This window comes from Maniola hyperantus, chromosome 21, assembly GCF_902806685.2.
Source record: "Maniola hyperantus chromosome 21, iAphHyp1.2, whole genome shotgun sequence".
Classification (NCBI taxonomy): Eukaryota; Metazoa; Arthropoda; class Insecta; order Lepidoptera; family Nymphalidae; genus Maniola; species Maniola hyperantus.
This window is the reverse complement of record NC_048556.1, coordinates 3,103,355-3,118,017: the sequence shown is the minus strand read 5'-3', so window position 1 is coordinate 3,118,017 and position 14,663 is coordinate 3,103,355. Positions and strand designations below refer to the sequence as shown.

Genomic DNA, 14,663 nt, shown 5'->3' with positions numbered 1-14,663 from the left:
GTTTAAATCATACAGATTCGACCTGTTTCAGCGGATTACAGCAAATTAAGCTTTTGGTTCATTGTATATCATGGACTTCCGCAATGTAACGCCTGCTTCTATACTATAGATAATAATATAATATATTTCACTAGAATCTATCAAGTAGACGTGAACAAATAAATGTTTCAACATGTACAAATTACATGCTACGAACTAAAAGCCTTACTTTTATTTTTATCAGTGCATTTGATGGTGGTCCACGATTCATCCCAGTGGCAGATAGGGTTACCATTAAAATCGTAATACAAATACCTGATTGGTCGCTTATCTAATATGCGTTACGCGGGATACCGAACGCACTGCAAAACATCGTACTTATCATAGTGTTGCTGCTAAACTCAAGGAAGCAACATTTGTGAAAACGGGTGTTATTCATTTATTCAATACTAGCTGATGCCCGCGATTTCGTCTGCGTGGAATTAGGTTTTTAAAAATCCCGTGGGAGCTCTTTTATTTTCCGGGATAAAAAGTAGCCTCTATCACTCTCCAGGTCTTTATCTATACCCATGCAAAAAATCACGTCAATCCGTTGCACCGTTGCGACGTGATTGAAGGACAAACCAACAAACCAATAAACCAACACACCAACAAACAAACAAACACACTTTCACATTTATAATATGGGTACTGATAGGTAGGTACCATTGTACACTAGTTTGATTGTAAAGTGTTGAATTTGCAAGATAATAATAATTTATGTAATGGTCTGGTATTTGTTTAATATGATGTAATGGTCTGATGTTTGGTTCCAGAACGTGTTTTCAAAATGCCATTGATTTTGATTGGTTAAAACTTAATATTCAAATGAGAACCAACGTGTGCATGGAAAACACAGGAAACTAGGGAGCGCGCTTGGATTATTTTATTACGTAGGTATATTATTATCTATTGAAGTAAAGCGAACGTGAAACGCATAATCTGTGGTATCGACACCTTAGATTTGCGCAATTCAAAATAAGTAAAAGTATGTAATATGTAAATATGTACTAAATATGTACTTTCGCCAAAATTGTTTTCACAAAAAAGAGCAAATGGTTCCTAAGACAGCTTTCCTGTACCTCCTACGGTTTGGGATTTCCTCATACTGTGCAAATTAAAAAAAAACACACTGTATGCATAACATGTATCAATACATGTAAACCTGTTTACAACAACACGTACGTTTTATGTACACAAATCTATTACAGCGATAAGATAAAAAAGTCTGTTGCCATATAAAATTTAATTCAAAAGATTGGATATTGAAACCAGCGTTGCCAGACGTCCCGATTTTGGCGGGACGTCCCGATTTTTCAAGTCAAAATCAAATGTCCCGCTTTTCGGTGACAACTCGACCGTACGTGCAGCGTGCTGAGGAAACGTGAGCGGGTGGCACAGACAAGCCCGACAAGAAAGAAATCTAGGCAATTAAAAAAACTGGCAACGCTGACTGGAACACTCGTAATACGTTATCGAAATATACTTAGTTTTCAATCATCGAACTTTTGGTACCATGGTCGATAATGCTCTCACGCGGTAAAAATCCCCTCGCGCTTCCTTCGGTCCTCTAAAGAAACCTAAAAATCAACTACTTAATGCACTTTTATTTATTTGCTTGCCGGTCACATATTACTAACAAAAATCCTAAGTACTACAATGTATACGCAGCAGAAAATATCATTAGCCTGAAGAAACATCGGCCTTTAGAATTACATTTCGGCTTTGTAGAGCGTCGTCTCTGTCACTCATACCTATATAATATGACGTTTTGTCGGTCTCAACGACAGGGACAACGCTTTACAAATCTGCAAACGTTCTAAAAATTATTCTCTTTAATAATGAATTCCAGCCCCATAAACTGCCGTTATACAAAAAATCACTTCATTTTATTTCTACAGTACAAGATTAGTATCGTATTAAGGGTAGCAAAATAAGTAATTCATTCCTTATTAAATAAATTGCTTGGTAACCCTACATTGAAAACTCACACTCAAAATTTTCATGGGCAAGAATAGGCCGTAAAACCGACCTAATAAAGTCTATAATAGAGTACATGTTTCTTTTTTACCTACCTTACCTATAGTACGCGACAGGTCGAGATTGCAATCGGGGTATGAGACGGGGGGACGCCCCGCACACCTGCACGTCACCCGCGCTCGCTTGCACTGGGTTAGCGCGGGGGTTGTGCGGGTATGCGGGACGTCCCCACCCCGATTGCCATCTCGACCTGTCGCGGTTCATTAGGAATACCTGTGAGTCTTCAGTACAAAGTTCCGGTGAAAAATTACCACAAGTAAGAGCACTTAAAATGCAGACCTCTTCCGACCTTAACATTGGGTTACGTAATTAGTTATTTAAATTGGATACGGCTTTTATTTTGACTTTTTTTGATGTTTTAGTTTTGGTTAAGGTCAAAGTTACGTTTTGCTTTTGACTGATTACAGTTTATTTTTGTTTCACCGTGAGAGATAGAATTGTATAATATAATATTAGAATTGTGGTTATATCGTTATGATAGAGTTGGAAAAAACAACTAAAAAAACTAATTACCTATAAAGTTTTAGCATATGGAAACTGAAATAATTTTATTTATTATTCTTAAATGTAATCAGTAAAAACCTCAAAATTAGATTGGGCAATTTTAAGCTTTTTTATTAACAATCACAATTAATTTTAAGCACATTAATCTACATATTATATAATTACAACAAATTAAAGATAGAACAAAGAATTTTTCGATTTAATTTATCCATCAGTAATATTATGATTATCTATAATATCTGTCCCGGCCTTACTCACGTGTTTAGTCGACGTTAGCCCGCAGACCTCTTCCGGGGTCCTTATTCAGGGGAGTCAATTTGCACACGCGTCGCGATTGTGACTGCGAGCTGCGCGTGCCGCTGGTATTATAATTATCCTCCATAACCAGTAGGCACAATCAATTTATTGAAGCCAAGCCAAGCCAAAGTCAAGCGATTTACACCGAGTTCGATGGCGGCATAGAAAACAATAAAAAAAATGAGTTTAAAAAACTGCCATACCTATATCTTCCAAGTTGGTAGACTGCGTCATCACTTATCGCCAGGTAAAATTGCTGTCACGGGCTTGCAATGGATCAAAATTATTTTATAAATTCGCAAACTATCGCATCCAATTTCCCTCGAACTTCCTTCATATATCGAAGTTTATACAGCTACTTTTCTCCTTATTATATAGATATTAGTTGCTGTCAAACGCACAATAGCCCTGATTGGCCCCTTGCCCTGTACGAACCATGCATAACCAGTGTACCTAGACCCGCCACTAGTGACCTATAATACCGGCATACCCGGAGAACCGGTGGAAATTATTACTTCAAGTATCATCATTTCAAGTACCTAGTCCTGCAAATTTTAATGACGTCAGCACTAGACTTAAGTTGCGAGCTGATGATATATTTTTACTTAAATATACGTCAAATGACGTCAAAATGACGTGATTTCGATGTTAATGAGACATGGTTCTAGCGCAATAGCAATTTGCGGGACTTATATCTCAGCCTCCGCAAAGTCCGCGAGTCCCGTTCATCGCGACCTCGACAAAACCCTCCCGTTGGTCGCGACCCATCTCGACAATACCCTCCTGTTCACCGCGACCCACCTCGACAAAACCCTCCCGTTCATTGCGACCCATCTCGACAAAACCCTCCCGTTCATCGCGACCCACCAACCCACGACGATTTATGCCAACACGTGGCGGTTGCGGGCCCTGCCACGTAGGAGGCGCGGATGAGGCAGGAACTCAAAATAGCATGAACATTTTATATGAAGTTTATGTTTCACCGTGCCGCAGTGAACTAGAGTGAAGAAACTCTCGGTTTGATCCTAAATTGACAACCTGTCAAATACTAGGCTAGGGATGACATGAAATCAAAGATGCTATAGTCGTTTCATACGAGCGTCAAACGTAGGTAACATTTGACGCTTGCCAGTGTAGGCGAAGCTTGGATATTTTGTTACAAGTTTCCTAACAGTCGTCGTGAACTGTGGTTACGTTATGAAGAACCTCCATAGAATTAAGAATTTCCTACTTGCTCTTGGAATGAACTACAGTTTTCCAAGGGCATCAGGGATCGACAAACGGTGGTTCAGGAAACTTATTAATATTCATCAGGCGAGGTGAAATGTTTAAGCCATTGTTTTGTTGGCTCGCTTTTTCTATATCACGTAAACTGACGTCGAAGTGGAATTTGAATAAGTTTTTTGAACAAGGGTTGGATGTTTTTGACAAGGCTTTGTACCCCTGCCACATTCTATGGTAATGTTCTTCATATGAAATATTATGGTAATACTAATTCTTGTCTAAAAAATCGTTCTTTACCTATTTATATTTCTTTGTAGTTAATGCAGGAATATTACTCATATTTCTGTATTTTTTGCTGAGTTTTCTTTATAGAATGTGTTTTTCAAACCAGTGATTATCTTTGCCATATATGGACTAAGAGCCCATGAGGGATAGAGACCTTCGTTATTTTATAAAAGCTGAAAGTTTTTATGCACATACACAGGGAGGAACGATCAGCGACTATGAAGTTTGGATCATGGTGGCTTTCGCAGATAACTTGTAAAATCTTTCGTCAATGTAAAGTCTATTTTTTATATTTTATTGTCCTAAATAATATCTGTCCCGGCTGTACTCACGTGTTTAGTCGACGTTAGCCCGACTAGTTTCGAACCTTCCGGGGGACCGGGGTCCTTTTTCAAGGGAGTCCGCTCGCGCACGCGCCGCGGTTTCGACGCGACGCGGTTTTGGTTTGGGTTCGAAACTAGTCGGGCTAACGTCGACTAAACACGTAAGTACAGCCGGGACAGATATTATTTAGAATGGAAATCACTCACGGTAATTTAAACGCTAAAATATTTTCTTGTGTTAGGGACAATGCACATAGAAACTTTCAGCGTTTATAAAATAACGAAGGTCTGGCCCTTACAGGCTCCAAGTCTTATAGAGCCGTGGGTGCATACCTACAATGCGCAATCTCTTTGGAGATCTAGTAAAAACCCTTATCATGGAAATGCGAACTTTTCTAAAAGATTACATTATTGTTGCAGAGATCGAAGCAGCGGAGGCATGCAAATGGCTGCGAGCGGCCGGCTTTCCCCAATATGCGCAGATGTACGAAGGTGAGTTTTATAATCTTCTTATAGTATATAAGGAAAAGGTGACTGACTGACTGACTGATCTATCAAAGCACAGCTCCAAGTACTGGACGGATCAGGCTGAAATTTGGCATGCAGATAGCTGTTATGACGTAGGCATCCGCTAAGAAAGGATTTTTGAAAATTCAACCCCTAAAGGGGTGGAATAGGGATTTGAAATTTGTGCAGTCCACGCGGACGAAGCCGCGAGCATAAGCTAGTGTATCTACTAATAAAAGTAATAGCTGGTTTTTGATTAATTTTGTTTGATTTGGGGTTTGAGTGCTAATGAGTTCAATTGAACTACATTTAGCCTAATTTTTATAGGTAATTAGAAGTTTTATTTTAACTTAAGCTTATACTTAAATTATCTTATATCCTACTAGCGACCCGCCCCGGCTTCGCACGGGTAGTTTGTGACAGTACTCTCATTTTTTTTTTAAATAACGCCTATGTTTCTCAGGAATAATGTAGCTTTCTACTATTGAAAGAATTTTTAAAATCGATTCTGTAGTTCCGGAGATTACACCCTACAAACAAATTTACAAATTTTACCTCTTTATAATACTAGTATGGTCCATACCTACTACCTATACCTACCTACATGTGGATTCTCATATTATACAAAATTAAGTGTGTGTGTGTGTGGGTGTCTATTGTCAAAGTCCTTTAAGGAAGAGTTTAGTTAAATAGGATTCCGACCTGCCCCAAGAATCTATTAATCATACTTATCCGCTGCTTGTCCCAGATATAAAGGGTGTTCCAAGATTGCTGACCCCTCCAGCACAGCGCAGCGCATAAATAGTTCAATGTTCGAAAGTTCGCGGGTCCACGCTTTCAAATTGGACCTTTTTTAGAGTTACGCAGTATTTTGGCTCGAATTTAGTATCACCATCAATACGCCATACCACATACCTACTATTTATAAGTATAATCTTTTTGATAAATAAATCCGGTATTTTTTAATTTAATAAAGTTCGTTTATTAAAGAATTTGAAACAATTTCATTTTTTAAATCTTTTCCATGACTAATTTTACCTATTAGGTACCTAACTTTAATAAAATGTTCTTTATTTATTCCAAGACACATTTTATGAACATCCTGTATGTAGGAGAGTTGGTAACGAAGTTCAGCTGCAGAGATGAAGCCAAATCCTCCTCAATTGAGCGCTATTCTTTGCTTCATCTGCTAGCTTGATATGAATGCGCCCCAAAAATAATGGTATATTTTTTAAGAAATATAAAAAACTAGCTGATGCCCGCGACTTCATCCGCGTGGATTTGGTTTTTTAAAATTCCTTGGGAACTCTTTATTTTTCGGGATCCAAAGTTGCCTATGTCCACAGACACACTTTCACATTTATAATATTATAGTATGGATATTATTCTAACCGACTTCAAAAAAAGGAGGTTATGTATTCGATCCGTACGTACCTATGCATCTATGTAGATATGTTCGCGATTAGCTCAAAGACTAATGGACCAATTTTAATTTTTTTTTTCAACTTACATTTATTTTTTGGCAGTCGAAAAGTACCTACTGTTTGGGTAAGCCGCTTGTTAAATAAAAGACGGCAGTATATTTTCATGTAGATTTATTTATTTAAAGTTTACATGAATTAGACGTGTCATCAAACGCATTTGACTTTATTATATTAAACCTTTTAATGATATTTTAGCGTTTAAACTACCGTGAGTGATTTCCATTATAAATAATATCTGTCCCGGCTGTGAGTACACGTGTTTAGTCGACGTTAGCCACAGTCCACAGTTGTGGCAGTCACAACCGCGGCGCGTGCGCGAACTGACTCCCTTGAAAAAGGACCCCGGATGGGTTCGAAACTAGTCGGGCTAACGACGACTAAGCACGTGAGTACAGCCGGGACAGATATTACTTTTAATGATACTTGTATCATTTCGAACAGAAAGCTGGTATGGTCAGTAGAACCTGTAACCTTTCGGATTTCCCAGTTTGTTAAGACTTGTTTAGGAAAAACTTGTTCAATCAACTTAGAAACACTTGTCCTAGAGATTCCTATGTCATCGTTCAATTCTAGTAAAAATGTATGACTAATGGAAATAAGAATATTTAATTTGTATGCATTTATGTCAAAGTGATATCTAAATGATTCCATCATTCTAGCTAGCTAGGCTAAGGAAAAATTAATGTTTATCCTTAAAGTACATATTTTGATTTGTTTTTTTGATACAGAAATAAAGTTGAGAACTTTCATATTAATGACTATATTCCGAGTATTTACTATTTTAATTTTCATTGTGTCTAACTCTGTTGTGTGCTATCTCTAAAGTCTAAACTGAACTAAAATAACAAGTCTAATTTGTATTGCTATCCCTTTCATAATGCTCCCTGTATAAAAAGGATAGCACTAGATTCCACTCAATTTAATTTAGTTTAGAAATTGCAGAACCACTGAATAGATATTTTTTTTCTAAGAAAGGGTATTTTTATAATAATTTAAATGGCTGTTCCTTTTCATGTTATAGAATTTCGATTTTTTTTTTTCGAAATACGACGTAGAATTTAATCAAAATTCTTTTTGATTGAATTCCATTTGATTGATTGCCTATAAGTACGTATTGCTCTACCATGTTTCAAACTTCCGAAATGTCTAGCCATCTCTGGCTTATTATGAGTCAATCAACTATGGAGCCTTTTATATCTAGAAAGATAATAAATATTCATGACACGTTATACAATTTACATATGCAAACCTATAAATAAATATGGTTAAAAGGAAATATTTGTCACATGAATGACAAAGTAGGAAATAAAACTGAGAATCCGCGCGAGTCATCCATGCTAATGTTAATGTATGGATGAATGTGTAACGTCATAATATTATCGCTAAAAAGGCGCGTCACAGCTTCATGGTGATAAAACGCGTCATTGCTTTTCTTGAACGTTTTAGTTAAGATTATTTACCATTATTACTAACTACTAGTTAAATTGGGTATTTGCCTACATCAAAAATAAATTATTTCTCAGTAATTATTAAATAGATGGTCTTCCAAAATACGTAAAATCCACGTCCTTTGTTAGTTTTAAGTGTAATAGTCATTTTAAATTATAGATTAAAATAAAAAAGTACGTCATTAATATGTGACGTCACATACCATTATTTCATAGAATCTCGCGTAGGTACCTACTAAGCGAGCGTTTTAACGTTTGATAAAAAGTTACTGATTTGACTAGTTGTCAAATGGAATGGTTATCCCGAGAGTTCAAGCGACATTTTTCGTAAAAAGTAATAAAACTTTTAACTTAATTTTTTTTCTTTATTTTTGCTTTAAAAAATTTCATATCACAATTCTATGGTATGATCATGTCTATATAATTCTAACGGTCACGTCACGATGACAATATCAACCAAATTATCCTTTGAGGAAGACGCAATATGCTCAGTCACTCTTGCCTATTTGTGACATCATATGAGAACGCATTCTATGAGGAAATGTTAAAATTGTAACTTTTTAGGGTTCCTTAGCTTGTTCACCTAAATATATAATAGGAAAAGGTGACTGACTGACGGATCTATCAACGCACAGCTCAAACCACAAACTACTGGACGGATCGGGCTGAAATTTGGCATGCAGATAGCTATTATGACGTAGACATTTTTGAAAATACAACCCCTAAGGGTGTAAAATACGATTGGACGAAGTCGCGGGAATAAGCTAGTGACCTGTATTTTTGATTTTGTTAGATGTTTTCAACAAAACATTGCCAACATCATATTCATAGTAATAATAGTAGGGTGACTAAGAAAAAAAATGTCATAGGCATGGCGCCAACCTTTGGCGACATAGCTTTTACTTTTATCATTTCCAAACCCGGCTTTCGTATAACACTTGAAAGGTTGCATAAAGCCAACAATTCATACACAATAGGATTATTGAAAAAGTTAACAAAAAACCAGCCAAGCGCGAGTCTGACTCGCACTTGGCTCGCACTGCGTGTGAGCGTTATCGTTGATAAGATAACGATTTTGAGGTATTATTGAAGCTCGACTCCAGTGAAGGCTGGTCTTCCGGTAGGCTATTATGACGCAGACTAGACTGTCCTGGGAAAAATATTTTTATTATTAATAAATTATTTAACAATGTCGACTCTATTCCAGTTTTTAGTCAACAATTTATGATTTACAGTCGGTATTTTGGTAATAAAATAAAAAAAAACTTGTATTACCTACCTAACGCACGGAGAAAATTACGAATGTAATTTCGCGATTATTATTAGGCTTTTCCGAAGAAAAAAATAAAGAAAATTAATTTCTTAAAATTTACGACGGAAAACTTACTTATACCTACATAATCTTTCCCTATTAAGATAAAATATTAAAGGAAATTGTAAGAGTAATGTAATGCCCAGATTCACACAAATAACATAATTTACGATATATTTTATTTTCTCCAAAGGATCCGCCTCAAATATTGGTACCAAATGACGCATTTTACGGTCTATTTTAATTTTAAACATGGCGAAACTATAAGGGTTCCTTGTTTACTACGGAACCCTAAAAACTGGTGTTACTTAATTGAATTGCAGTGTTCCGTACTAAATCAATATTTATTTTTTGAAAGTTGTAACTTTTAACTGAGTTCATTGAGCTTTTTATATTATTTCAAAAAATCAACAATATGAAATATTTTATCAAAATAATAAATACCATAAATTTATTAAAATAATAAAAACCATAAACTAACGGAATACTACTTTGATCGGCAAAATTTATTTGAGACAAATAATGTTATTAATTTATATATACAAAATATTTTTATTTTTATATCGGTGTACAGTAGGTACGCATTAAACTGCAGACGTAAGTAGGCCCAAGATATAGCGCAACGGCTATCCTGAATATAAATTGAATTATTTAGAATAAAAATCACAGAATCAAAAAAATGGATAGTGATTTATCTTGTGTAAGCATTCCCAAATTCTACAAATATTATAAAAAATTAGGGCGCCCGCCTATCATAAAAAAGACACAATATCATTTACGTCATTCTCATGCCAAAACAAAATACAAATAAACCATAAGCGATTAGTCTTATCATTCAGGTAAACGATCCTTTAAAATGACTAAATTCTTCGAAATACTACTACAAACTCTTATTTTGAATTCTATTTATAAGATAGTAAGATTTAAAATCTACTACAACCATTTAACTTCGACGTCGCGGACGTGACCCGAACAAGGAATCAAAATATTGCAGATTGGAAAAAATGTACGCACAATTATACGCCTTAGTGCTATGAAAATAAGGGTTTTTTGAATTCACAGGAGTAGTTTTCTTAGTTTTGGAGTGACAAGGCAGGGGGTCGGTATTTTTGACAGCAGAACGAAAACAGATATGTCAAAAATATTTTTTATCTGGACGTATTTGTAGATCCATCAGGCATGGCAGTTTTGTGGTGTGTTTGGTTGGGTGTGCACATATTTTACTGATCATTAGTCTGATTGACTGTTAAGTGTTATTTATTTGCAAACCTAGATGGCATTTCAATTCTAATTTATGGTCAATAATAAACGTAAGTGATTTTTTTTACAATAAGTTGTATCTATGGTTTTTTCTGTCTTGTTTGAATTTATTTTAGTGATGGCTTGTTTGTTATATGAATTTCGTTAATGGCATGCGAAATTCACAAAAACGTAAGAAGTTTTACGTTAATGTGTGAAATTTTACACCTCAAAAGTTCATGTTTTTGTGCATACCTACAGCTTACAAGTTATTTGTTAATTTTTAATTTTTATTTCTAAAGCTCAGATATTAAAAAACATACATACATACATAGACTGCTAAAATCATAACCCTTCCTTTTGGCTTTGCCGTAGTCGGGTAATAATATTGTTGGAGTTATGGATATAGAGGTGTACAAGAATATAATAGTAATATCGCGTAGAACATAATAATTATCTACGCCGTATATTTTATATTCGTAAGTCATATTTTGTGAGATCTTACAGAAACCTCCCGCCCCAACTCGGGAGATCATATAGTTATCATAATATTATTATAAAGGCTTGGACATAAACGAAGCGAGACGAAAAAAAAACATTTTTTCAAAAACTGTCCAACAAACTTAACAATGATTTTAAAATTCGATTTTTTCCAGTTTTGATTTATATACCTTTTATTATCTAGATTAGTTCAGTATCTATAAGAGGAATGTGCAACATCCACATAAACTCCAGAGGTTCAGAATGTGAAGCGGAAAAATGTACAATTAGGTATTATTTGGTTGAAATAAAGTAAAAAGAAATACGTTTTTAACGAGGTATCAAGAAGTTAACTTGAAGGCACTACCTAAAATTTCAAAATTTTAATTATGCCTCTGTGTAAGCGGTAACAGAATTTTATAACTGTGCTAAATTTAATCTTTACCTTCTGGTTTTTTTTTAAATGGCTGGTTACTCAAACACAAATGGAAAAAATATGGACTGGACGAAACTATAAGGGTTCCTTGTTATACTATCGATTACCGAACCCTAAAGGGCACGGTTTCGCTGTGTAAACTCCGTTAAAAGCCTTGTATTTCAACTTCTTGTATTTCAACGTTGCTATCGCGCGTTGTTCACGTCTCGCTTTTGATTTATCCAAGGCCCTAGTGCACAGATGCAATTGAGTCGATAAACTAATCTGTACCCACTTATAGTGAGGATTTAATGCCCGTTTTGCAGTCAAGGTTAGCGCGCATATGCGTATAATCGGATACAATGCGTGTATTGTATAGGGATTGATCCATATACCTCGTAACACAAATATCGTATAAGCTATTAATATTAAACGATACAGGTCCCAGTAGGGATTCTTGTGAGCTTTGAGAACATGTGACTAGCTAAGCAAAGAATATGTGTTTTATAATTTTGATACTGTTTTTACCTACACTTGAAGGAAATTTCTAAATAGGAAATTCTTCGATTCCTGCCGGTTCGCAATTTTTGATGTGTATTTAAAATTATAAAGAATATGTGACTTGCATAACATAATTATTATAACGTTGTTATTCGTGAACTGTAGTTATTCTGTTTTTTTAGCCGCACGAACCGTCTATCTACTCTTCATAGTGTTTTGCGACTCCGCATTGGCACCGACTCCAAAAAAATTACTATAGAACTACAATAACTCTTGTATACATAATATATTGGGTAATAAATTAAATTATATTTTACTTTTTAGTGTTGGTGGTTATTGAAGTCGGTTTTTATTTATTTTTTGAATTTTTTTTATTTTACAATTTTTAGTGGCCCCATCGTACTAAAATATGATATGCCTGGTTAAAAACCTACTGTTTACTAAGCTGTTACACTGATCACGAGCAATTTACTCTTATCTATTGAGGAGTTCTGTTCTTCATCTCCGAAGATATTCATCAGATCTTCACCAAAGTAAAATAGGACCACCTCTCATGTACGATCAAGCGAATATCTAAGCCATTCACCTCTCACTTTCATCACAAAGGGCAGGTATAATAATGCAACTCCTATAAAACGTAGAAAAAACACGTGAAACCTTTAAAAAACCGGCCAAATAACCGGGTTCCGTACCTACTCGAGTATTTTTTTCAACATTTTGCACGATAAATCAAAAACTATTATTCATAAAAATAAATAAAAATCTATTTTAGAATGTACATGTAAAGCCCTTTCATATGATACCCCACTTGGTATAGTTATCTTACTTTGAAAATACTAATTATTTGTACACATTTTAATTTTTTTCTTGTGATGCAACCACAAATTCATTTCCCTTTATTGTGCTATAAGACCTACCTACCTGCCAAATTTCATGATTCTAGGTCAACGGGAAGAACCCTATAGGTTTTCTTGACAGACCGACAACGAAGTGATCCTATAAGGGTTCCTTTTTTCTTTTGTGGTACGGAACCCTAAAAATCACTAAATTGGACGCTTTCGCCGTGTCGAACGTTCTAGATGAATGATCCCTAATACAATTTTCAAATAATATTACAGTTTTTCGTGTCGCAAAAAAATTGAGGTTTCATTTTCTCAAAGAAAAGAATATTAACCTAACCTCACCTTTCGCCTCCAATAAAGCGTGAAACTTGCAATTGGTGAATATGTACATTCTACTTATTTAATTTTTATTATTTGGCCTTGGTTTGGCCATAGTCTACCACGCTGGCCATGTACGGATTGGTAGACTTCACACCTTTGTTTCCATTATGGAGAACTCTCAGGCATGCCGGTTTCCTCACGATGTTTTCCTTCACCGTTAAAGCAAGTGATATTTAATTAATTAAAATGCACAATATAGGTAACTCCGAAAAGTTAGAGGTGAGCAGAGAGGAGGGCGTGCCCGGAATCGAAACCCCGACCTCCGATTAGAAGGCCTAACCACTAGGCTATCACAGCTTTTTAGTTAGTTAGGGCCGTAGTTAGTCATCGAATAAAAAAATTCCGAATGGTGTAACTCTAGCAATCACTAGCTCTTCGCCTAGCGGGTTGACAGAGCGTCAATTAACTATACACAAAGGGCGACGGGCAGTCGTCCGTGGATTCGATTAACTGTTATAAATGAGTTCGGGTGAATGAATACCCTCTTTTTCGTCCAGTCAACCGTGAACATACACCGCAATATACCCGGCTCGGCTTTTCTTTGCGATTTTCTGAATAATATAGACTTATACCAATACAGACCCTGAAGGGGATTAGGATATCGATTCAGTAACCTTTTCGATACTGATTGACCTAAGCTATTCTCGAGTAGAATTATATAGCCTCAATAGCTCAACCGGTATAGGAGTGGACTGAAAACCGAAAGGTCGACGGTTCATTGGAGAGGAAAGGGGAATATTAGTCATTTAATATGGCTAATATAATAATAATGGTTATCTTAAAAACCGCAAACAATTACATACTTTATTATTAATGACCGAAACATCAAATTAATCCTATTTTGCATGGAAAAATAACGGACTTTCATATTATAAACACCCCCCCCCCCCTCCCCGTTTAAACTTCTTAGGGGTGAAATTAACAAAAATCGTAAAACACGTATTTCTTTATCTCTAATTCGCAGCCTAAATACCAAATCTACACTATTATATTATTAAGAGGTAAAGTTTGTAGGAAGTAGTAATCTCTGGAACTTTTCTGAAAATAATTTTCACCCATAGAAAAGCTACATTATTTCTGATATTATATTATTTTCAAAATAAAAAAGTTGCATCCGTGCGAAGCCGGTTCGGTTCGCTAGTTGATATCATTGAAAATGACGGATATTTATACAAACTTTTATCCGCTATATAACCCCCATAGAGATGGAATTTCCAAAAAAGTTGCAATACCTACTACGTTAGTACTTAGGTACTGACAAAATTTCAATTTTCTAACTAGTGGTTTAGGCTTACGTTGATAGATCACTCAGTCAGTCAGTCACAGTCAGGACCGGTCTTTTTATATTTATATATTTTTTAAA

At 35.5% G+C, this 14,663-nt stretch overlaps 1 protein-coding gene across 7 annotated transcripts in view; it reads left to right on the top strand.

Annotated features, from left to right (window-relative positions):
- Nucleotides 1-14,663, top strand: part of cv-c (crossveinless c) — a 346,801-nt gene that overhangs the window by 268,371 nt on the left and 63,767 nt on the right. For all 7 annotated transcript variants that reach the window (XM_069505876.1, XM_069505877.1, XM_034979897.2 and 4 more), the window contains one exon: nucleotides 5,112-5,183. In XM_069505876.1, the coding sequence (XP_069361977.1) occupies nucleotides 5,112-5,183 (72 nt within the window). The remainder of the gene's footprint in view (nucleotides 1-5,111; nucleotides 5,184-14,663) is intronic.